Raw genomic sequence first — 24,371 nt, forward strand, 5'->3', positions numbered from 1 at the left:
AGAAATGACGCTGTAATTAAAATATTTGAAGAAGGAGAAATGTCGCTGTAATTAAAATATTTGAAGAAGGAGAAATGACGCTGTAATTAAAATATTTGAAGAAGGAGAAATGTCGCTGTAATTAAAATATTTGAAGAAGGAGAAATGACGCTGTAATTAAAATATTTGAAGAAGGAGAAATGACGCTGTAATTAAAATATTTGAAGAAGGAGAAATGTCGCTGTAATTAAAATATTTGAAGAAGGAGAAATGACGCTGTAATTAAAATATTTGAAGAAGGAGAAATGTCGCTGTAATTAAAATATTTGAAGAAGGAGAAATGACGCTGTAATTAAAATATTTGAAGAAGGAGAAATGACGCTGTAATCAAAATATTTGAAGAAGGAGAAATGACGCTGTAATTAAAATATTTGAAGAAGGAGAAATGACGCTGTAATTAAAATATTTGAAGAAGGAGAAATGACGCTGTAATTAAAATATTTGAAGAAGGAGAAATGACGCTGTAATCAAAATATTTGAAGAAGGAGAAATGACGCTGTAATTAAAATATTTGAAGAAGGAGAAATGACGCTGTAATTAAAATATTTGAAGAAGGAGAAATGTCGCTGTAATTAAAATATTTGAAGAAGGAGAAATGACGCTGTAATTAAAATATTTGAAGAAGGAGAAATGTCGCTGTAATTAAAATATTTGAAGAAGGAGAAATGACGCTGTAATTAAAATATTTGAAGAAGGAGAAATGACGCTGTAATTAAAATATTTGAAGAAGGAGAAATGTCGCTGTAATTAAAATATTTGAAGAAGGAGAAATGACGCTGTAATTAAAATATTTGAAGAAGGAGAAATGTCGCTGTAATTAAAATATTTGAAGAAGGAGAAATGACGCTGTAATCAAAATATTTAAAGTAGGAGAAATGACGCTGTAATCAAAATATTTAAAGTAGGAGAAATGACGCTGTAATTAAAATATTTGAAGTAGGAGAAATGTCGCTGTAATTAAAATAATTGAAGTAGGAGAAATGTCGCTGTAATTAAAATATTTGAAGTAGGAGAAATGTCGCTGTAATTAAAATAATTGAAGTAGGAGAAATGACGCTGTAATTAAAATATTTGAAGAAGGAGAAATGACGCTGTAATTAAAATATTTGAAGAAGGAGAAATGTCGCTGTAATTAAAATATTTGAAGAAGGAGAAATGACGCTGTAATTAAAATATTTGAAGAAGGAGAAATGTCGCTGTAATTAAAATAATTGAAGTAGGAGAAATGTCGCTGTAATCAAAATATTTAAAGTAGGAGAAATGACGCTGTAATTAAAATATTTGAAGAAGGAGAAATGACGCTGTAATTAAAATATTTGAAGAAGGAGAAATGTCGCTGTAATTAAAATAATTGAAGTAGGAGAAATGTCGCTGTAATTAAAATAATTGAAGTAGGAGAAATGTCGCTGTAATCAAAATATTTAAAGTAGGAGAAATGACGCTGTAATTAAAATATTTGAAGAAGGAGAAATGACGCTGTAATTAAAATATTTGAAGAAGGAGAAATGACGCTGTAATTAAAATATTTGAAGAAGGAGAAATGACGCTGTAATTAAAATAATTGAAGTAGGAGAAATGACGCTGTAATTAAAATATTTGAAGAAGGAGAAATGTCGCTGTAATTAAAATAATTGAAATGAAATAAAGCTCGATATAATTAAAATATTCTTTGATTTCTCCTTCAGGTTTGTTTTTCTAAAAACTAAATCATAAAATTTCTATACACGTTTCATATTATTGTTATATTATATCTTCTAAATAAAATGTTTTCACAAAGGAAAGGTGAAGTTATTTTTTTTGGAACGTCTCGTCGATAAAATTATAGTATAATTTAAAATTTTATTAAGATTGCTGGTTAAATCCATCTAGAGGAAGTAGAAACGTACTTAAGTGGTATCAGCTAATGGTAATTTTTTTGTAATAAATACTCTGAAAGAACTGACTGAATTTTTAGAAATTTTGACAAATGAGTAAAGGAAGACAGAATTCATAGAGTCATTATGATTTACACTTCGATACGTTGAAGTTTCTGAAGTGAAAAACACTTAAGGAACTGAAAACCAGGAACATAACAGTGATCAATATTAGAATTAGTAACGGCTTACTAGAATCAGGAAAGAATCGAATTTCACCAGAAACATAAATGCATTTTACATTCTGAAAGATCACGTTAAGTAATTTCAGTGGTAACTGTAGTGGAAAGGAAAAATATTCCCTGAGGTAATCAACCCAAACCTGCCACAAATGACTGAAAATGTATTTTTCTGCATTTTTTAATGAGTTATTTTTTAGAAAACAGGTTATCTGTTCCAAAATTACATTGTTATTTATTTTATAGCTTTTAAAACAAACATTTGTTTAGAAACTGATGGGTCGTGTTTAAAATTTTGTTTGTTTTTGAATTTTGCTTAAACTTACACGAGGGTTATTTCTGCTAGCCATCCCTAATTTAGCAGCGAAAGACTAGAAGAAAGGCAACTAGTCAATACCACCTACCGCCAAATCTTGAGCTATTTATTTACCAGCTAATAATAGTGGGATTAACAGTGACATTATAACACCTACACGGCCAAAAGGGTGATTATGTTTGGTGTAACGTGGATTCGAACTCGTGACCCTCGTATTACGAGTCGAGCTCCTCAACCATCAGGCTGCCGGACTATTGTTTAATTGTCAAGGAAAACAGCTCTGCCTTTGTTTGTGTTAGAAAAAAGCTATGTTGGGCTTTCTGCTATATCTATCGCTATGATTCGAACCCTGAATTTTAGTGTTGTGAATCCAAAGTCTTACCACTATCTCAAGACGTTACAGAAACATCATAATTTTATTTTGTATAATTCTTTCCACGTTTCATTTCGATCATCATGCCTTTCCAGAACAGAGTAGAAGATACCCCATAAGCATAAAATCGTATTACCCTATCTTCACCTAGGATAGGGTAGTTACCCCTTCCCCCAAAAAAAAACATAGAGTAGAGCACTTCTACAGAATAGAGTAGGATATGACTTTCCAGTATGGAATAAGGTCTTCATTATAAAGTAAAGGTTACATCTTCAGAGCATGGTAGAGGCTACATCTCCAGGATATAGTAATTGCTGTAATGTATAATAAACTATCATTAATAAAATTATCTCTATACCTGACATTAACGACAGTGGAACACGATGTTAGACGTTCACAGCAGATAATATACAAAAAACTACAGATTACCTTCACGTAAATAGTCTGGATACATAAACAATTATACGTTTACAGCAGATAATATATACAAACTACAGAATATCTTCACTTAAATAGTCTGGATACATAGACAATTATACGTTTACAGCAGGTAATATATAAAAACTACAGAATATCTTCACTTAAATAATCTGGATACATAGACAATTATACGTTTACAGCAGGTAATATATAAAAACTACAGAATATCTTCACATAAATAGTCTGGATACATAGACAATTACATGTTTACAGCTGATAATATGTATAAAACTATAATATATAGGTTCCTTCCAAACAAGAAGTGTCCAACATTACAGACATAAATGCTTGTGTAAACATTTGTACTGCATGTTAATATGCATATTTTACTAAAAATAACGTGAGTTGGACCATATCACTGAAAGGACCTTAAATAAAATAACGTGAGTTGGACCACATCACTAAAAGGACCATAAATAAAATATCGTGAGTTGGACCATATCACTGAAAGGACCATAAATAAAATAACGTGAGTTGGACCATATCACTGAAAGGACCATAAATAAAATATCGTGAGTTGGACCATATCACTGAAAGGACCATAAATAAAATAACGTGAGTTGGACCATATCACTGAAAGGACCATAAATAAAATAACGTGAGTTGGACCATATCACTAAAAGGACCATAAATAAAATAACGTGAGTTGGACCATATCACTGAAAGGACCATAAATACGATGGTTTATATACCACTTTATCTACGAAGTGTTCTGTACATTGGACACTTATAACTAAGTCCAACAAGAACAGATACGTCTTAAATTTTGTAAACTATGGATATTTCAAAAGCATATTATTTCATTTAGTGCCCCAAATAGCGAAGCCTTAAAATAATATAACTTTTAGTGCCCCAAATAGCGAAGCCTTAAAATAATATAACTTTATAGTGCCCCAAATAGCGAAGCCTTAAAATAATATAACTTTTTAGTGCCCCAAATAGCGAAGCCTTAAAATAATATAACTTTTTAGTGCCCCAAATAGCGAAGCCTTAAAATAATATAACTTTTTAGTGCCCCAAATAGCGAAGCCTTAAAATAATATAACTTTTTAGTGTCCCAAATAACGAAGCCTTAAAATAATATAACTTTTTAGTGTCCCAAATAGCGAAGCCTTAAAATAATATAACTTTTTAGTGTCCCAAATAGCGAAGCCTTAAAATAATATAACTTTTTAGTGTCCCAAATAGCGAAGCCTTAAAATAATATAACTCTTTAGTGCCCCAAATAGCGAAGCCTTAAAATAATATAACTTTTTAGTGCCCCAAATAGCGAAGCCTTAAAATAATATAACTTTTCAGTGCCCCAAATAGCGAAGCCTTAAAATAATATAACTTTTTAGTGTCCCAAATAGCGAAGCCTTAAAATAATATAACTTTTTAGTGTCCCAAATAGCGAAGCCTTAAAATAATATAACTTTTTAGTGCCCCAAATAGCGGAGCCTTAAAATAATATAACTTTTAGTGCCCCAAATAGCGAAGCCTTAAAATAATATAACTTTTTAGTGTCCCAAATAGCGAAGCCTTAAAATAATATAACTTTTTAGTGCCCCAAATAGCGAAGCCTTAAAATAATATAACTTTTTAGTGCCCCAAATAGCGAAGCCTTAAAATAATATAACTTTTAGTGCCCCAAATAGCGAAGCCTTAAAATAATATAACTTTTTAGTGTCCCAAATAGCGAAGCCTTAAAATAATATAACTTTTTAGTGCCCCAAATAGCGAAGCCTTAAAATAATATAACTTTTTAGTGCCCCAAATAGCGAAGCCTTAAAATAATATAACTTTTAAGCGATTCTTGAGCAAACCATTTCATTTTGCCATTATACTATTATCCTATTATGTTATTATTTAGGCCCAGCATGGACCAAGCGTCTTAAGGCGTTCGACTCGTAATCCGAGGGTCGAGGGTTCGAATCCCGGTCGCACCAAACATGCTCGCCCTTTCAGCAGTGGGGGCGTTACAATGTGACGGTCAATCCCACTATTCGTTGGTAAGAGAGTAGCTCAAGAGTGTGACGGTGGGTGGTGATGACTAGCTGCCTTCTCCCTAGTCTTACACTGCTAAATTAGGGACGACAAGCGCAGATAGCCCTCGAGTAGCTTTGCGCGAAATTCAAAACAAACAAATGTTATTATTTATACCATTATGTTATTATTTATACTATTTATTTTAATATTATGCCATTGTTTATACTGATTATAATACTATTATTTATAAAATGATTTTTTTAAACATTACACCAAAAACAGCTTTGTGAAAAATGGTACATAGAGTACGTTTACCTTTATCACTGTCGCTAGATAAAGAATGTTAAACTAAATTTATTGTTTGTGACAGCGCACTTTTCTTTATTTGGAAAGTTGCTTTTCAAAGAGATGTCCATGACATTACATCTTTAGTACGTCATTAACTATATACATAAACAAACATTACGACAATTGTCTTTGTCTGTGAAGCTCGCACACAGATATCGGATTTTCCTGTTTGATATAAGCAGTTTCTCAAATAATGAATACCACTGTTTACGTTTTTATACAATTTATATTTTGACTGACTATTAAATCTCTTAAGGTTTGATGTCTTTTAAGTTATAAAGTGATTTCTTACGGTAATTACTAGATTTACGATACTTTTAGACTTGAACTGTAAATCAAATATGATTTTATCTTCACCTGAAGAATGCCTACACATTGAGTGTTAATTTGTGTGTGTCGCTTCCATTAGGTTCTGAGATCAAAACATGAAAAATACACACTGCAAAAAATTGATCTGGAGCAGAATTTACGACAAAAAATAGTGTCTTCAAGATAATAAAATATATGAAACTACTGCCACCAAGATAGAAATTTCAAATGAAGGATTTGTTATCGTGTTAAAGAAACTGAAGATATGGATGAATGACATTAGAAAAGTTACTGAGAACCAAATTTCTCACGTGTGAAAGAAAGAGAAAATAAAACCAAGTTATAAAATTGAACCAAATGACAAAACAGATGCAGTTTTTATGAAATCCTTAAAACAAATTCCAAAAAATCGATTTATGTTTTCCTTTTTCCAAACAGGTTTAAAACTGACTGAATCTAAATAAACTTATAAAGTGTAATCTAAGCCGTTCAACCGAATATAATAACATGCAAACCAAAAAAGACATTACAAGAACTACAGAGCATAATAAGGAACTAACTAATATTACAAGAACCACAGAGCAGTATTAAGAACCAGATAACATTACAAGAACTACAGAGCAGAATTAGGAATTAACTAATATTACAAGAACCACAGAGCAGTATCAAGAACCAGATAACATTACAAGAACTACAGAGCAGAATTAGGAACTAACTAATATTACAAGAACTACAGAGCAGAATCAAGAACCAAAAGACATTACAAGAACTACAGAGCAGAATTAAGAACCAGATAACATTACAAGAACTACAGAGCATAATCAGGAACTAACTAATATTACAAGAACTACAGAGCAGAATCAAGAACCAGAAGACATTACAAGAACTACAGAGCAGAATTAAGAACCAGATAACATTACAAGAACTACAGAGCAGTATCAAGAACCAGATAACATTACAAGAACCACAGAGCAGTATCAAGAACCAGATAACATTACAAGAACTACAGAGCATAATCAGGAACTAACTAATATTACAAGAACCACAGAGCAGTATCAAGAACCAGAAGACATTACAAGAACTACAGAGCAGAATTAGGAACTAACTAATATTACAAGAACTACAGAGCAGAATTAAGAACCAGATAACATTACAAGAACTACAGAGCAGTATCAAGAACCAGATAACATTACAAGAACTACAGAGCAAAATTATGAACGAGATAACATTACAGGAAGTACAGAGCAGAATCAAGAACCAAATGGCATTACATGAACATATGGAACCACTGATAAACTTTTACTCTCAATTCCAGTTCTTTATTTACATATGTAAAACCGGCTGATATGAGTTGAACATTCTTTTGTGTGGAGCAGCAGACAATAAAGAAGGTCGAAACGTTGTTCGCTCCTCTACACAGTGCTTTCTCTATCCATACCAGCCGCTTTTACATATATATATTTTCTCTACAAGTGGGTTTTCTCGTCATCACGGATAAGTTATCTATTTAGTTGTATTCTTCATTCCAAGTTTTTCAAACTAGGACCACATATTAACAGGAAATATGCCAGTCTTATCCTTGTTTATAACTTTTCTTGTTCTTTGGTTTGTTCAAAGCGCTGAGTTTGAAAATCTCGTGTACATCGTGGTTTAGATTCAACTGAGTAGGTTTCGTTTACTTGAAAAAGTGACTTATATACGAATATGTGAGTTTAGTAGCTGTAAAGAAAAAATAGTGCAACAAATAAACACCTTCAATACATATTCGTCCATATTACACACTACAAGGAGATGGATACATCCGCCAGATGCTCGTCCACACTTCAGACTGCTAGTAGTTGTATATATCCGCCAGATGCTCGTCCACACTTCAGACTGCTAGTAGTTGTATATATCCGCCAGATGTTCGTCCACACTTCACACTACTAGTAGATGTATACATCCGCCAGATGCTCGTCCACACTTCACACTGCTAGTAGTTGTATATATCCGCTAGATGGGAGGATTTCCAACCTCAAACTGACAATGCAGTAGGAAGAATTTAATATGTATATATTTATATGCATGTTGAAAGTATGCAACACTGGTTTTATCTATAAATGTTAACTTTATCTCATGCTCAAGTAAGTATTGATTTATCGATCGTCAGATAATAATACGACACACAAAGTGAACACAGCGTTCGACTTTTATATTTTATTTCTCATTCTGGAAGTAAAGAATAAGCTAAGTGTTCAGATGCTGCTCTGAAGACGTCTACGTAATATGGTTGAACGCGTGTCTGTGTCATGGTACCTGGCAGTGTGTTTTATAGAATATAGTTCCAAAGTCATAGCCGTATATAGACATTAACGTTTTGCCTTAGCCTTATATAAATACCAACTTTTTGTTTTAGCCCTATATAAATACTAAGTATTTGTCATTGCCTAATATAAATATCAACTATTTGTTATAGCCTCATATCATACTGACTATTTGAATTGGATTTGTTTGTTTGAATTTTGCGCAATGCTACACTATGGCTATCTGCGTTAACCGTCCCTAATTTAGCAGTGTAAGACTAGAGAGAAAGCAGCTAGTCATTACCATTCACCGCCAACTTTTGGGCTACTCTTTTACCAACGAATGGTGGGATTTACCGTCACATTATAACGGCTCCACAGCTGAAAGGGTGAGCATGTTTGGTGTGAGGAAGATTCGAACTCGCGACCCACAGATTACAAGTCGAGCGCCCTATATATCTGGTTATACCAGGACGTTTAAATTGGAATGGTGATACAAACTGTGTCGTATCGCAAATTCGTCAACCAGGTGGAAAATGTGTCTTCAGTAAAAACTAACATTTAATAATGTGTAGATAACAATGGGTTTATACGCATACAATTTTAGGATTGGCAAAGTGATTTTTTTAAGGGGTTGAAGATGCTGCATTTTTAGCAAATTTTTTTAGACACTTCTTTTTGGGCACGAGTTGGTACTGTGGTAGAGATCTGGGTTTTGACTAGTAATCATGGCTCAATTCTGTACGATACCATAAAAAAATTCCTCGCAAGTATGCTTTAGAAGCGCTATAAAAAGTGTTATAATCAATTCCTTAGCGTTGATAATAGGGAACTTTTGACTGGGTGCTTTCCATCTGGACGGTATTTTGTAATTAGGGTTAACCTAAGTAGGTTTACATAAATATGACAGGTCTTGTTGGATAGTAGGAAGATGTTGGCTGAGTGTCTTTCATCTGGACAGTATTTTGTAATTAGGGTTAACCTTAGTAGGTTAACATAAATATGACAGGTCTTGTTGGATAGTAGGAAGATGTTAGCTGAGTGTCTTCCATCTGGACAGCATTTTGTAATTAGGGTTAACCTTAGTAGGTTTACATAAATATGACAGGTCTTGTTGGATAGTAGGAAGATGTTGGCTGAGTGTCTTTCATCTGGACAGTATTTTGTAATTAGGGTTAACCTTAGTAGGTTAACATAAATATGACAGGTCTTGTTGGATAGTAGGAAGATGTTAGCTGAGTGTCTTCCATCTGTACAGTATTTTGTAATTAGGGTTAACCTTAGTAGGTTTACATAAATATGACAGGTCTTGTTGGATAGTAGGAAGATGTTGGCTGAGTGTCTTTTATCTGGACAGTATTTTGTAATTAGGGTTAACCTTAGTAGGTTTACATAAATATGACAGGTCTTGTTGGATAGTAGGAAGATGTTAGCTGAGTGTCTTCCATCTGGACAGTATTTTAAAACAAAACCACATTCGTAAATTACAACTTTCTCAGTTATCTTTAATATTTTTCAGTGCTAATCTCTTTACAGTTATTTGACGTGGTTATTTTTTTGCTTGTTTGTTATGTATAAAGTTACTCAACAGACTATTTATGCTTTCAACCAAAGATACAAAAATCTGGTTTTTAACGTTATATGTTTACAGAGTTACCACTGAAGGAGACCATTGATTTATTATACATTAGTCTTATGTCATTCACCAGCAACTGAACAGCAAGTCTATGGACTTATGATGCTAGAAATTGGGTTTCAATACTTGCTATGGACAGACCACAGATAGCCCATGCTCCATTCTTGTGTTTAATAACATATAAAACCTATAATTACTTCTTGACATTTGTATTTATCAATAAAACCTGTAATTACTTCTTGAGATTTGTATTTATCAATAATTATCTAATTGTTTTCATTTTTCTAATACAGAAATACTCTTATTGCTACTTTTAACATTACTATGTATAGATATAATGTATAATAGACCTTATATGGTTCCAACCTTAACTGAAGTATATTATATACATTCATGCAAATTTTAATCATTCCAAACTGAGCAACCAAATAAATGATTTACCATAAGGAAGTGCAATACACTATCTAAAAATTAAGGAAGTGCAATACACTATCTAAAAATTAAGGAAGTACAATACACTATCTAACAATTAAGGAAGTACAATACACTATCTAAAAATTAAGGAAGTGCAATACACTATCTAAAAATTAAGGAAGTGCAATACACTATCTAAAAATTAAGGAAGTACAATACACTATCTAACAATTAAGGAAGTACAATACACTATCTAAAAATTAAGGAAGTACAATACACTATCTAAAAATTAAGGAAGTACACTACACTATCTAAAAATAAACAACAAAATGCCCAGTCTGCTAAAGGACGTTGAAGTAGAAAACAAATATCAACTTTTCAAATAAAAATTAAGAAAAAAATTTTTATTTATAAATTAAACATAAGATAATATATTCACTGAAGTGTAACACTTTCATACAGTTTATAACACTTTCATACAGTTTATAACACTTTCATAGAGTTTCATAACACTTTCATACAGTTTCATAACACTTTCATACAGTTTATAACACTTTCATACAGTTTATAACACTTTCATAGAGTTTCATAACACTTTCATACAGTTTCATAACACTTTCATACAGTTTATAACACTTTCATAAAGTTTCATAACACTTTCATAGAGTTTCATAACACTTTCATACAGTTTATAACACTTTCATAGAGTTTCATAACACTTTCATACAGTTTCATAACACTTTCATACAGTTTATAACACTTTCATAGAGTTTCATAACACTTTCATACAGTTTATAACACTTTCATAGAGTTTCATAACACTTTCATACAGTTTATAACACTTTCATACAGTTTATAACACTTTCATACAGTTTCTTGACGAAAATGACATTTTTTATTTTTTTTAGGCTAACAAGAAATATTTATTTCTCAACTTCTTGTTACATTGACAGTTTTATTGTATGTGATCAGATTGATTCAACCTTTAAACATAGAAGGTAACTACAATCGAGTTACTATAAGTTTTTTTCAGAAAGAATCACTAATTTATAATTCAAATAAATGAAACAACAGCGAATTCGAAGATCTGGAAAACGAAAACTTTTATTGTTTGAAAAATATGCTATTTTCTTTTCTTTGTTGTTAAACACAAAGCTGAGACTGGCATGGCCAAGCGCGTAAGGCGTGCGACTCGTAATCCGCGGGTTCGCGCCCGCGTCGCGCTAAACATGCTCGCCCTCCCAGCCGTGGGGGCGTATAATGTGACGGTCAATCCCACTTTTCGTTGGTAAAAGAGTAGCCCAAGAGTTGGCGGTGGGTGGTGATGACTAGATGCCTTCCCTCTAGTCTTACACTGCTAAATTAGGGACGGCTAGCACAGATAGCCCTCGAGTAGCTTTGTGCGAAATTTCAAAAACAAACAAACACAAAGCCACACAATGGCTTCCATTTTCTGCATATAAACATATATATTTTGTGAATGTATAAAATGAAACGTTGTGTGGTATATAAGTTTAATCTTTGCTCTATAGCTTCATTCAAGCAGAATAATTTAAAGAAAATTTATAATTCAGTAATTATTTATATTTCTTTTGCAGGTCACCTCGTGCGAGAGAGTGTTACAGGAGGACTCGCGCAGTTACCATGTGATTTCTCTTTGCAACATAATGACAAGATATCAATTATATTATGGTATAAAGACAATGCTACGAAACCAATTTATATATTAGATGCCCGAAACGGTCTCGAAAACTGGTCAAAACATCTTCCAAGTACGACTTTAGCCAATAGGTCGAACTACAACATTACCGTCATTCCTTCTGTCCTGCAAATTTGGGACATCAGGGAAACTGATGTTGGAAGATATAAATGTAGAGTGGATTACAAGAACCAACCGACTGAATATTTTTTTGTCTTTCTCAAAGTGATTGGTGAGTTTACTCAAGAATATATTTAAAATGTACTAATAATATTTTTTAGGAAAAAATTACATCTTTTTAAGGTGTGAGTGAGTATATTAAATGATATATTTCAAACCTGTGAACAAGACTTTTCGGGTAAATAACATAACCTGTAAAGTGATAACCTAGTGAATGCATTATAACTATTCCAGGTTGCAATATAATAGGCATTTTATAAATTCACATAATATTCACGTATGACACGAAATATATAACCACCAATATTTTAATAAATTTAATCTCAGCAATAATTACAGTTTTTATAATCTAGGGTACGCTGTTAATAATCATTGGCATAGAAATAAACTGTCCTTCTTTAATGTATGCTATTTATAACACTAATAAACTTTGCTGTTTAAATATTAGTTGCCTATAATACTAGTAAACTGTTCTGTTTAAAATTTTGTAAACTATAGCACCAATAAACTTTTCTTTTTAATCATGAGTTAACTATAGCGTTAGAAAACTGTCCTGTTTAAGTATAGATTATCCATAACAGTAATAAACTGTCTTGTTAAAGGTATGTTAGCTATAGCACTGGAAGAGTTTTCTATAACAATAGTAACTTTCTTGTTAAAGATATGTTAGCTATACTGGTAACTGTATAACACTGGTAGATTGTCCTGTTTAAAGGTAAACTTTCTTGTTAGCTATAGCACTGGAAGATTGTCCTGTTTAAATATAGGTTTTCTATAACAATAGTAAACTTTCTTGTTAAAGATATGTTAGCTATAGCACTGGTAGATTGTCCTGTTTAAATATAGGTTTTCTATAACAATAGTAAACTTTCTTGTTAAAGATATGTTAGCTATAGCACTGGTAGATTGTCCTGTTTAAATATAGGTTTTCTATAACAATAGTAAACTTTCTTGTTAAAGATATGTTAGCTATAGCACTGGTAGATTGTCCTGTTTAAATATAGGTTTTCTATAACAATAGTAAACTTTCTTGTTAAAGATATGTTAGCTATAACACTGGTAGATTGTCCTGTTTAAATATAGGTTTTCTATAACAATAGTAAACTTTCTTGTTAAAGATATGTTAGCTATAGCACTGGTAGATTGTCCTGTTTAAATATAGGTTTTCTATAACAATAGTAAACTTTCTTGTTAAAGATATGTTAGCTATAACACTGGTAGATTGTCCTGTTTAAATATAGGTTTTCTATAACAATAGTAAACTTTCTTGTTAAAGATATGTTAGCTATAGCACTGGTAGATTGTCCTGTTTAAATATAGGTTTTCTATAACAATAGTAAACTTTCTTGTTAAAGATATGTTAGCTATAACACTGGTAGATTGTCCTGTTTAAATATAGGTTTTCTATAGCACTAATTTTTTAATTTTTATGGTTAAAAGGCTGGGTAACTTGAAACTGGAATTATTTATTTATGACTGTATAGACTGTTTTTGTTTCAGTGTTTGAAGAACAATCTAAGCTCATAAAACGAATATTGAAATCATCTGTGAGAATCCCTTCCGGTATCAAATCGTCATTCAGTTATTCAGATACAAATGACTATTTATCATGTCAAATGCAACTTCTTCAGAACTTTTGAACTTGTGTGTCTTAAAACTGTAATTACGTTATACGATAATTAAATAAAATATAACAGAGTTTTTCCATATAAACTTCAGAATGTTATTTAAAACACATAGGGCATCTTTCTGAACATTATATATCTTATTATTTGTTGAATATGGATATGGGTAAAGGTTGAAAGATAATAAACAAAACTTTGGAGCTAACTGCACGATGTACTATTGCATTCAATAACTAACTTGATGAGTTAGCCCTAACCTTTTGAGATAAATTCGCAACGTTTTTATTGTGTTCGATAAACTTATAGAAGAGTTAAGATTACCTCTTTATACATTTTACCCCTCTGAAAAATTGTTCTTCGAAGTTGAAGATGAATGAATATTAATTATTTCTTTATTTCTAAACATTTACAGTAGAAAATTCCAAAACAAATTATGTTCTTTAATACAGTATTCAAAAGTGTACAAATAACTGAATAGAAAGCATAATTTATAATTATTGTCGGAATAAAAGTTTTAAGTAAGATGGCGTAGTATGAGAGAGTATCTTGTGAGGTAGCAAGTTATAACCCTATGATAATTTTGACCTTCCATTGGTATGTCTGCGGATTTATACTGCTTTATATCGGGTTTCGATACCAATAATGGGCAGAGCATAGAACCTTTTTTGCTTAATAACAAACAACAAAAAGGCCTTGAACTCTTTCTTTATGTAGTAGATAAAAAATAAAGTTACCTTATAAGTTGAAAGACTGAGACATACATATAAAATGAATTATGTTTGTTTTTAAACTAATCTGATAATAACCACAAATTACAAGTAAAAAAAGTTCTATAAAACTATGTCTAATTAAGAGTTTCTTGTTTAGTTTGTAAATATTTGTTGTCATAACGTCGCCTAATGTTGATTTAAAGCCCAATTTGTCAAAGGTATCTGATAACACTGTGTAACACAAATTTTGTTCCTGGATAGTATGTGTTATTTCTTAATTGCTTATGTTGTAAAAGTACAGAAAATAACCATTATTCCCTTCAAACTTTGCTTTCGTGACCTGGATAATAAAATTTAGAAATTAACCTCTTTTATATGTAAAAACAGGCAAATTTGCACATTTGCATTTACATAAGGTCTGAATAAAACAACATATGAATCAAGATTTACGTGTATTTATACTAAATTTATACAAAAATGTTTACAAGTGAATAGTTTTTCGAGATTTGCGACTGTGATGTAAATCACTTTCACGTATCAGTCCCCAAATATAGTCTCCCATCATGTTTTAGTTGTACGCTCCCTGATCACAAAAGGAAAATAGGTCTTTTCCATTTACTTTAGGCATAAGTAATTGCAAAATAACACTTTCTGCCCAGGAACAAGAAAAAGTAAAAACTTTGTTACATAATGTTATGACAAATGAACTGCTGAACAGGTTGTCACCAAATCTTACATACACCATTGGGTCCCATTTAGAAGTGTCATATAAGAGTTCACGTTTCTACCTGACTTCATTTGTCACTGTCTGGAGACAACCGTATCTTTCTCATTTGTTGAGCTGGTATTTAATGTAGTAAGCGTTTATATGGAAGTGTTTCCTTTTACAATAACGAATAAAATATTAAAAATAATTATTCTTTCATGAAACTTCTGTTTGTTATTTAAATAATAATTCTGGTTGAGCATTTATTAAAATCATTAATCAGAAAAATAGTAACGTTTGTTTTATCTTATAAAACCTTACATCTTGTAAAGATAAGTACAGAGTTATCCGATACGAGCGCCCTCTAACTACAGTTAAGTTTTTCGTAATAAACATTCAACATGATGGTCTGATTATATTAGAAACCTAAAACTTACCCATTATTACAAATCACTGAAAAAACAGCGTTTCTACTAATTTAAATAAATCTAGGTGCAGAAACGGATATCGTATTTCTGTGGAAACGTCGTGTTAAATATATTAATATTTCTAACACATCGCCGTTGAACTCCAATAAAACCTATCCTAATTTACGTAAATCTTCAAGGATACATATTTATATAAAGTTTCACAAACAATACTCGAAACTGTTTGTACAAAAGAAACGTCAGTGATTAGATCAGAATATTGCACTCGAATGTTATCGATCATGTTCATAGGAGAAATCAAAGAATGGTCAATGTTCATGGGTTATGTTCTAACAGAGTTTATCACTGGAAGCAGCTATGAATAGTTTCCTACAACATAAAAAATAAGAGGACATAACAGATAATACGTGTGTTTTCAAACTGTCTTTTTGGAAAATAAATTAAGTCATTGAAATATGTTTGTGACGTACGCGATGTGTTTAACATGGTAGTTTCTTAATGGTAAACTTAATTTAAGTTTGTTATACATTAAATAATATTTTTATTTGTCTTCATATTCCCAGTATCTTACACGATTATCTATTATTCGTACCATTGTTTCAACAATTAAAATGGCATCCTGTTAGCGTTATATCAGGTCATCCCGTAAGTAATGTCCACAAATGTTATATCAGGTCATCCCATAAGTAATGTCCACAAATGTTATAATATATCACGTCATCCCATAAGTAATGTCCACAAATGTTATAATATATCACGTCATCCCATAAGTAATGTCCACAAGTGTTATAATATATCACGTCATCCCATAAGTAATGTCCACAAATGTTATATCACGTCATCCCATAAGTAATGTCCACAAATGTTATAATATATCACGTCATCCCATAAGTAATGTCCACAAATGTTATAATATATCACGTCATCTCATAAGTAATGTCCACAACTGTTATAATATATCACGTCATCCCATAAGTAATGTCCACAAATGTTATAATATATCACGTCATCCCATAAGTAATGTCCACAAATGTTATAATATATCACGTCATCCCGTAAGTAATGTCCACAAATGTTATAATATATCACGTCATCTCATAAGTAATGTCCACAAATGTTATAATATATCACGTCATCTCATAAGTAATGTCCACAAATGTTATAATATATCACGTCATCCCATAAGTAATGTCCACAAATGTTATAATATATCACGTCATCCCGTAAGTAATGTCCACAAATGTTATAATATATCACGTCATCCCATAAGTAATGTCCACAACTGTTATAATATATCACGTCATCTCATAAGTAATGTCCACAAATGTTATAATATATCACGTCATCTCATAAGTAATGTCCACAAATGTTATAATATATCACGTCATCCCATAAGTAATGTCCACAACTGTTATAATATATCACGTCATCTCATAAGTAATGTCCACAAATGTTATAATATATCACGTCATCCCATAAGTAATGTCCACAAATGTTATAATATATCACGTCATCTCATAAGTAATGTCCACAAATGTTATAATATATCACGTCATCGCATAAGTAATGTCCACAAATGTTATAATATATCACGTCATCTCATAAGTAATGTCCACAAATGTTATAATATATCACGTCATCCCGTAAGTAATGTCCACAAATGTTATAATATATCACGTCATCCCATAAGTAATGTCCACAAATGTTATAATATATCACGTCATCTCATAAGTAATGTCCACAAATGTTATAATATAACACGTCATCCCGTAAGTAATGTCCACAAATGTTATAATATATCACGTCATCCCATAAGTAATGTCCACAACTGTTATAATATATCACGTCATCCCATAAGTAATGTCCACAAATTTTATATCACGTCATTCCACAAGTAATGTCCACAAATGTTATAATATATCAGTTCATCCCATAAGTAATGTCCACAAATTTAATACAGAAAGTGCATCATCATTTCTGTCTTTGTAGAAGGTTTTAATGACTTTAATGTAGTAGGACATGTATAAAAATGTTCAGACAAATAAAAGAAACTAACCCAACTCAACTTTTTCAGATCATTAATTAAATAAGCCCTTATGAAGATGGATGTGTACGAGGAGCACATGAGGCATATAATGCTTTACAAAATTAAGAAAAGCAATAATACAGCAAAAACTACACGAAACATTCAAGGTGTTCATGGTGCAGAGTCTTTCAATGAAAGAAAATGTTGAAGGTGGTTTCAAAAGTTCAGATCAGGTGACTACAGCTTAACTGATGTGCCACGTTCAGGTTGTCCTGTTGAGTAATGATGGCTTGCTGCTGCTGTAACAGTTGAAGAACTAGCACAGAAGCTTAATTCAATCCAATAAACACTTTACCGTCATGTGCAACAGCTTGGAAAGGTGTTAAAACTTGAAAAATGGTTCCCCCATGATTTGACAGAAGTCAATCCTTCTCTGCACTCTAGTGAACGTAACTCACCTTTTGTGGGCAGGTTAGTGACTTGAAATGAAAAATGGATATTTTATAAAAATGTTAAACGTCGCAGACAATGACTCAGTGACGGTAAACTGGCTAAAGCACAGCCCAAAATGGACCTTCACCCTAAGAAAGTCTTGTTAAACGTTTGGTGGGATATTGTTGGTGTGATCCACTTTGAGTTGCTTCACTCAATGTAACGATTACATCAGACTTCTGTTGTCAACAGTTAAAGTGCTTGAATGTTGCATTGAAAGAAAACAAGCCTGCTCTGATCACTCGTAAACGTGTTTGTATCACATGAGGATAATGTACGGCCCCATACAGCAAGGATCACATCTGTAAAGATTGAATACTTGTCTGAGATAAACTTCCACATCCTCCTTATTCTCCAGACCTTGCCCCATCTGATTATCAGTTATTACAAAGTTTGCAGAACTATCTTGATGGAAAAGAGCAGGAAGTAATTAATAATAATGGAACATACACCGTTGATTAAATAACATTAAAAGAATTTGAAATATTTTTATTTTCTCCGAACTTGACATCGGACATTATTTACGAAATGACCTGATAGTTGGAACAGCTGTAGTGTTATCAATGTTTTTATTTTCTCCGAACCTGACATCGGACATTAAATAAGAAATGGCCTGATAGTTGGAACAGCTGTAGTGTTATCAATATTTTTATTTTCTCCGAACCTGACATTGGACATTAAATAAGAAATGGCCTGATAGTTGGAACAGCTGTAGTGTTATCAATATTCTTATTTTCTCCGAACCTGACATTGGACATTAAATACGAAATGGCCTGATAGTTGGAACAGCTGTAGTGTTATCAATATTCTTATTTTCTCCGAACCTGACATTGGACATTAAATAAGAAATGACCTGATAGTTGGAACAGCTGTAGTGTTATCAATATTCTTATTTTCTCCGAACCTGACATTGGACATTAAATACGAAATGGCCTGATAGTTGGAACAGCTGTAGTGTTATCAATATTCTTATTTTCTCCGAACCTGACATTGGACATTAAATAAGAAATGACCTGATAGTTGGAACAGCTGTAGTGTTATCAATATTTTTATTTTCTCCGAACCTGACATCGGACATTAAATAAGAAATGACCTGATAGTTGGAACAGCTGTAGTGTTATCAATATTCTTATTTTCTCCGAACCTGACATTGGACATTAAATAAGAAATGACCTGATAGTTGGAACAGCTGTAGTGTTATCAATATTTTTATTTTCTCCGAACCTGACATTGGACATTAAATAAGAAATGACCTGATAGTTGGAACAGCTGTAGTGTTATCAATATTTTTATTTTCTCCGAACCTGACATTCGACATTAAATAAGAAATGACCTGATAGTTGGAACAGCTGTAGTGTTATCAATATTTTTATTTTCTCCGAACCTGACATTTGACATTACATAAGAAATGACCTGATAGTTGGAACAGCTGTAGTGTTATCAATATTCTTATTTTCTCCGAACCTGACATCGGACATTAAATAAGAAATGGCGTGATAGTTGGAACAGCTGTAGTGTTATCAATATTCTTATTTTCTCCGAACCTGACATTGGACATTACATAAGAAATGACCTGATAGTTGGAACAGCTGTAGTGTTATCAATATTCTTATTTTCTCCGAACCTGACATCGGACATTAAATAAGAAATGGCCTGATAGTTGGAACAGCTGTAGTGTTATCAATATTTTTTATTTTCTTCGAACCTGACATCGGACATTACATAAGAAATGGCCTGATAGTTGGAACAGCTGTAGTGTTATCAATATTTTTTATTTTCTCCGAACCTGACATCGGACATTACATAAGAAATGGCCTGATAGTTGGAACAGCTGTTGTGTTATCAATATTTTTATTTTCTCCGAACCTGACATTGGACATTAAATACGAAATGGCCTGATAGTTGGAACAGCTGTAGTGTTATCAATATTCTTATTTTCTCCGAACCTGACATTGGACATTAAATAAGAAATGACCTGATAGTTGGAACAGCTGTAGTGTTATCAATATTCTTATTTTCTCCGAACCTGACATTTGACATTACATAAGAAATGACCTGATAGTTGGAACAGCTGTAGTATTATCAATATTCTTATTTTCTCCGAACCTGACATCGGACATTAAATAAGAAATGGCCTGATAGTTGGAACAGCTGTAGTGTTATCAATATTCTTATTTTCTCCGAACCTGACATTGGACATTACATAAGAAATGACCTGATAATTGGAACAGCTGTAGTGTTATCAATATTCTTATTTTCTCCGAACCTGACATCGGACATTAAATAAGAAATGGCCTGATAGTTGGAACAGCTGTAGTGTTATCAATATTTTTATTTTCTCCGAACCTGACATCGGACATTACATAAGAAATGGCCTGATAGTTGGAACAGCTGTAGTGTTATCAATATTTTTATTTACTCCGAACCTGACATTGGACATTAAATAAGAAATGGCCTGATAGTTGGAACAGCTGTAGTGTTATCAATATTTTTATTTTCTCCGAACCTGACATTGGACATTAAATAAGAAATGGCCTGATAGTTGGAACAGCTGTAGTGTTATCAATATTCTTATTTTCTCCGAACCTGACATTGGACATTAAATAAGAAATGGCCTGATAGTTGGAACAGCTGTAGTGTTATCAATATTTTTATTTTCTTAATTTATTTAAACGGCTTATTTCATGTAAATATTATTATATTATTAGTCTTATTTTCTTTGAAGAAAACTTGAACAGCTTTTACATTCCATAAAATTATAATATCAAAGTGTTAAGTCTAAGACATTACAATGTTAATACAAGTCAAAGGAGCCGCTCAGCACGAGAACCATTATCTCGAAAAGTAGAATTAACAGTGGATTTGAAACAACGGTTGCCGGTAGCTTTACCAGACAGTAATTTGTAAACTAATCTAAATACACATAAGCTAGAAATCATTGTACAACATTAAAGGACTTTCCGTTGTTCAAGAGAAAGATATTCTGAGAAATGTTAAAGAATAAACCACATACAGAACGTCTTATCTCGTTCATGTAACTTTTGTTTAAATTTTATGAGTGTTATTGTTATTACTTTATAAATTATACGAGTGATATAGTTATTATTGTATAAGTTGTGTGAGAGTTATTGTTATTATCGTATAAATTGTATGAGACTTATTGCTATTATTGTATAAATTATATGAGAGTTATTGTTATTATTATATAAGATGTGTGAGAGTTATTACTATTATTGTATAAATTATATGAGAGTTATTGTTATTATTGTATAAGTTGTGTGAGAGTTATTGTTATTATTGTATAAGTTGTGTGAGAGTTATTGTTATGATCGTATAAATTGTATGAGAGTTATTTTTATTATTGTATAAGTTGTACGAGTGTTATTGTTATTATTGTATAAATTGTATGAGAGTTATTTTTATTATTGTATAAGTTGTACGAGTGTTATTGTTATTATTGTATAAATTGTATGAGAGTTATTTTTATTATTGTATAAATTGTATGAGAGTTATTGCTATTATTGTATAAATTATATCAGAGTTATTGTTATTAATATATAAGGTGTGTGAGAGTTATTGTTATTATTATTTAAACTGTTTGAGTGTTATTTTTATGATTTTTGAAACTGTATAAGTTTTATTGTATAAATTGTATGAGTGTTACTGTTATTACTGTTTTAATTGCATGAGTGTTACAGTTATTACTGTATAAGTTGTATGAGTGTTACAGTTATTACTGTATAAGTTGTATGAGTGTTACAGTTATTATTGTAAATTTATGTGAGTTATTGTTATTATTGTATACATCTTATGGAACTTGTTATTATTGTATAAAGTGTATGAGAGTTATTGTTTTTATTATAAATTTATGTGAAAGTTATTGTTATTGTCGTAAAAGTTGTATGAGAGATATTTTTATTATTGTACTAATTGTACGAGTGTTATTGTTATTATTGTATAAATTATATGAGAGTTATTGTTATTATTATATAAAGTATATGAGTGTTATTGTTATTATTGTTTATATGAGGTATTATTGTATAAACTGTATGAGTGTTATTGTTATTATTATTTAAACTTATGAGTGTTATTGTTATTATTGTATAATTTGTATGAGTGTTACTGTTTTTAATGTTTAAATTATACAATAATAACAATAACGCTCATAAGTTATTGTTATAATTGTATAATTTGTATGAGTGTTACTGTTATTATTGTTTAAATTATATGAGTGTTATTTTTATTATTGTCTAACTTTGATAAAGATAAATTACTTTTGTGTTTTAACAACCTGTTTATTGATTTATTTAAATTAACATTTTCTAAACGGAATCATTCTTTGATTTCATGTAAAGAACAGGATTACTATCCGGATTTGTGTTTTACAGTTTATTTGAATAATTATTATTCTAATGATTCAGTTCCTGAGCTGATATCCACTTATAGAGTTATTTATAGTTATATGAAGATTAAATCTTTGTTTTAGTGAATGTTGCCAACAAAAACAGTCCAGTGCACATTTATACACCTGTTTGTTGTTCATATCACGTTGTGGCTCTTCTCGAAACATTAGTTAATTGTGTTCCGAGCTACAATACTGACATCTGTAATTATTCTTTTATATGTATGTATACATGGAGATTCCGTTACAAGTGTTGGTGTAATTCGTGTATATATATTCATAGAGATTAAATTCATACTGTCCTTGTTAATTGTGAAGATCTAGAGATATAGATTTAGAATCACGTAACTATAGAATGAACGTTACTGTAGTTGGTGAGACTTATATAAAACTTCAGAATATGGAACAGTTTGGGAGAACGAGACCATTTGTTAAAAGACTTGTAACTATTCGTACCCCAGCCGTGGTAAGCAAAAGTTCAACTACTTATAAACGGTGACAATCTACGAAACAAAAGCAAAAGCCTGACACCTGCCGCTAAGTAACAGTACGTTACACAAAGAAAAATTATGTCTGTCTGGAAAAGTGACACAAGGCACATGCGCGCAAGATAATCTCACTAGGTGTTGTCAAGTATTGACGAAGCACCTGTTGAATGATAGAATCATTGCACTATTGTATATGAAGACATTCTCATGATGACGAGAAACCCACTTGAAATAAAAATATATCTCAGGACGGCTGGTATAGATATTACCAATTTCACGAATAAAGCAGAGGACAACGTTTCGACCTCAGGCAACCTTCAGGTTAACCTCTTTGTTAATCTTAAGATGACCTACAAAGGTCGAAACGTTGTTCTCTGCTTTATTGGTAAAAGTGTTAATACCAATACCAGCCGTTCTGAGATATATGTAGATATACTGTTCAAGTCGCTTCATGCAACGCTTATGAATTTCTGTGTGATAGAACTGTTGAAATACAGCTTGAGTCAAGACACTAAAATAAATGTTGGATGTGTTAAGGTATTCAACGTTAGTAGACCAGCTTTACGTTTCAAAAGAAAAATATGCTTATGGAAACCGATCATGCGATTAATAATGTGACAGTCTTATCCTACAAATATATAGTCGTGTACTGTTTATTCTGCAAGGCAATATGTAAGAAGTATATAATAGATCTGTCACAGAAGGGTGTAGGCTCAAATATCCATTTATTAGACAGACTGTTGAAAAACATATGCTGTCCATAGTGTCCATCCCAGAGAAACACGCCTAATAATATCAAAATCTTCGATCACCAATCAAGTGAAATGATTATAGCACAGATTTCTGTATCTCAGACCTATTTATTCACCTGGAGTTGGAGTTGACTATCTCCAACGCTGACATGTGAAGTTCAAAAAGGGCTTACGGCAGGTGCAACAGACAAACGAGTTCGAAATTATAGGTGCTAAGAGTAATAAACGTGGGCGATAAATGACTGGAAAGATATGTAACGTTGTCAGGAAAGATAAGTAACGTTGTCAGGAAAGATAAGTAAAATTGTCAGGAAAGATAAGTAAAGTTTTCAGAAAAGATAAGTAACATTGTCAGGAAAGATATGTAACGTTGTCAGGGAAGATATGTAACGTTGTCAGGAAAGATATGTAACGTTGTCAGGAAGGATATGTTACGTTGTCAGGAAAGATATGTAACGTTGTCAGGAAAGATAAGTAACATTGTCAGGAAAGATATCTAACGTTGTCAGAAAAGATAAGTAACATTGTCAGGAAAGATATGTAACGTTGTCAGGAAAAATATGTAACGTTGTCAGGAAAGATATGTAACGTTGTCAGGAAGGATAT

General features: G+C 31.7%; 1 protein-coding gene across 1 annotated transcript in view; it reads left to right on the forward strand.

The window, feature by feature from the left end:
- Positions 1 to 24,371, forward strand: part of LOC143235171 (lachesin-like) — an 84,849-nt gene that overhangs the window by 36,234 nt on the left and 24,244 nt on the right. The window contains exon 2 of the mRNA XM_076473064.1: positions 11,856 to 12,188. Within this exon, the coding sequence (XP_076329179.1) occupies positions 11,856 to 12,188 (333 nt within the window). The remainder of the gene's footprint in view (positions 1 to 11,855; positions 12,189 to 24,371) is intronic.

This window comes from Tachypleus tridentatus, chromosome 12 (assembly GCF_004210375.1).
Source record: "Tachypleus tridentatus isolate NWPU-2018 chromosome 12, ASM421037v1, whole genome shotgun sequence".
Taxonomy (NCBI): Eukaryota; Metazoa; Arthropoda; class Merostomata; order Xiphosura; family Limulidae; genus Tachypleus; species Tachypleus tridentatus.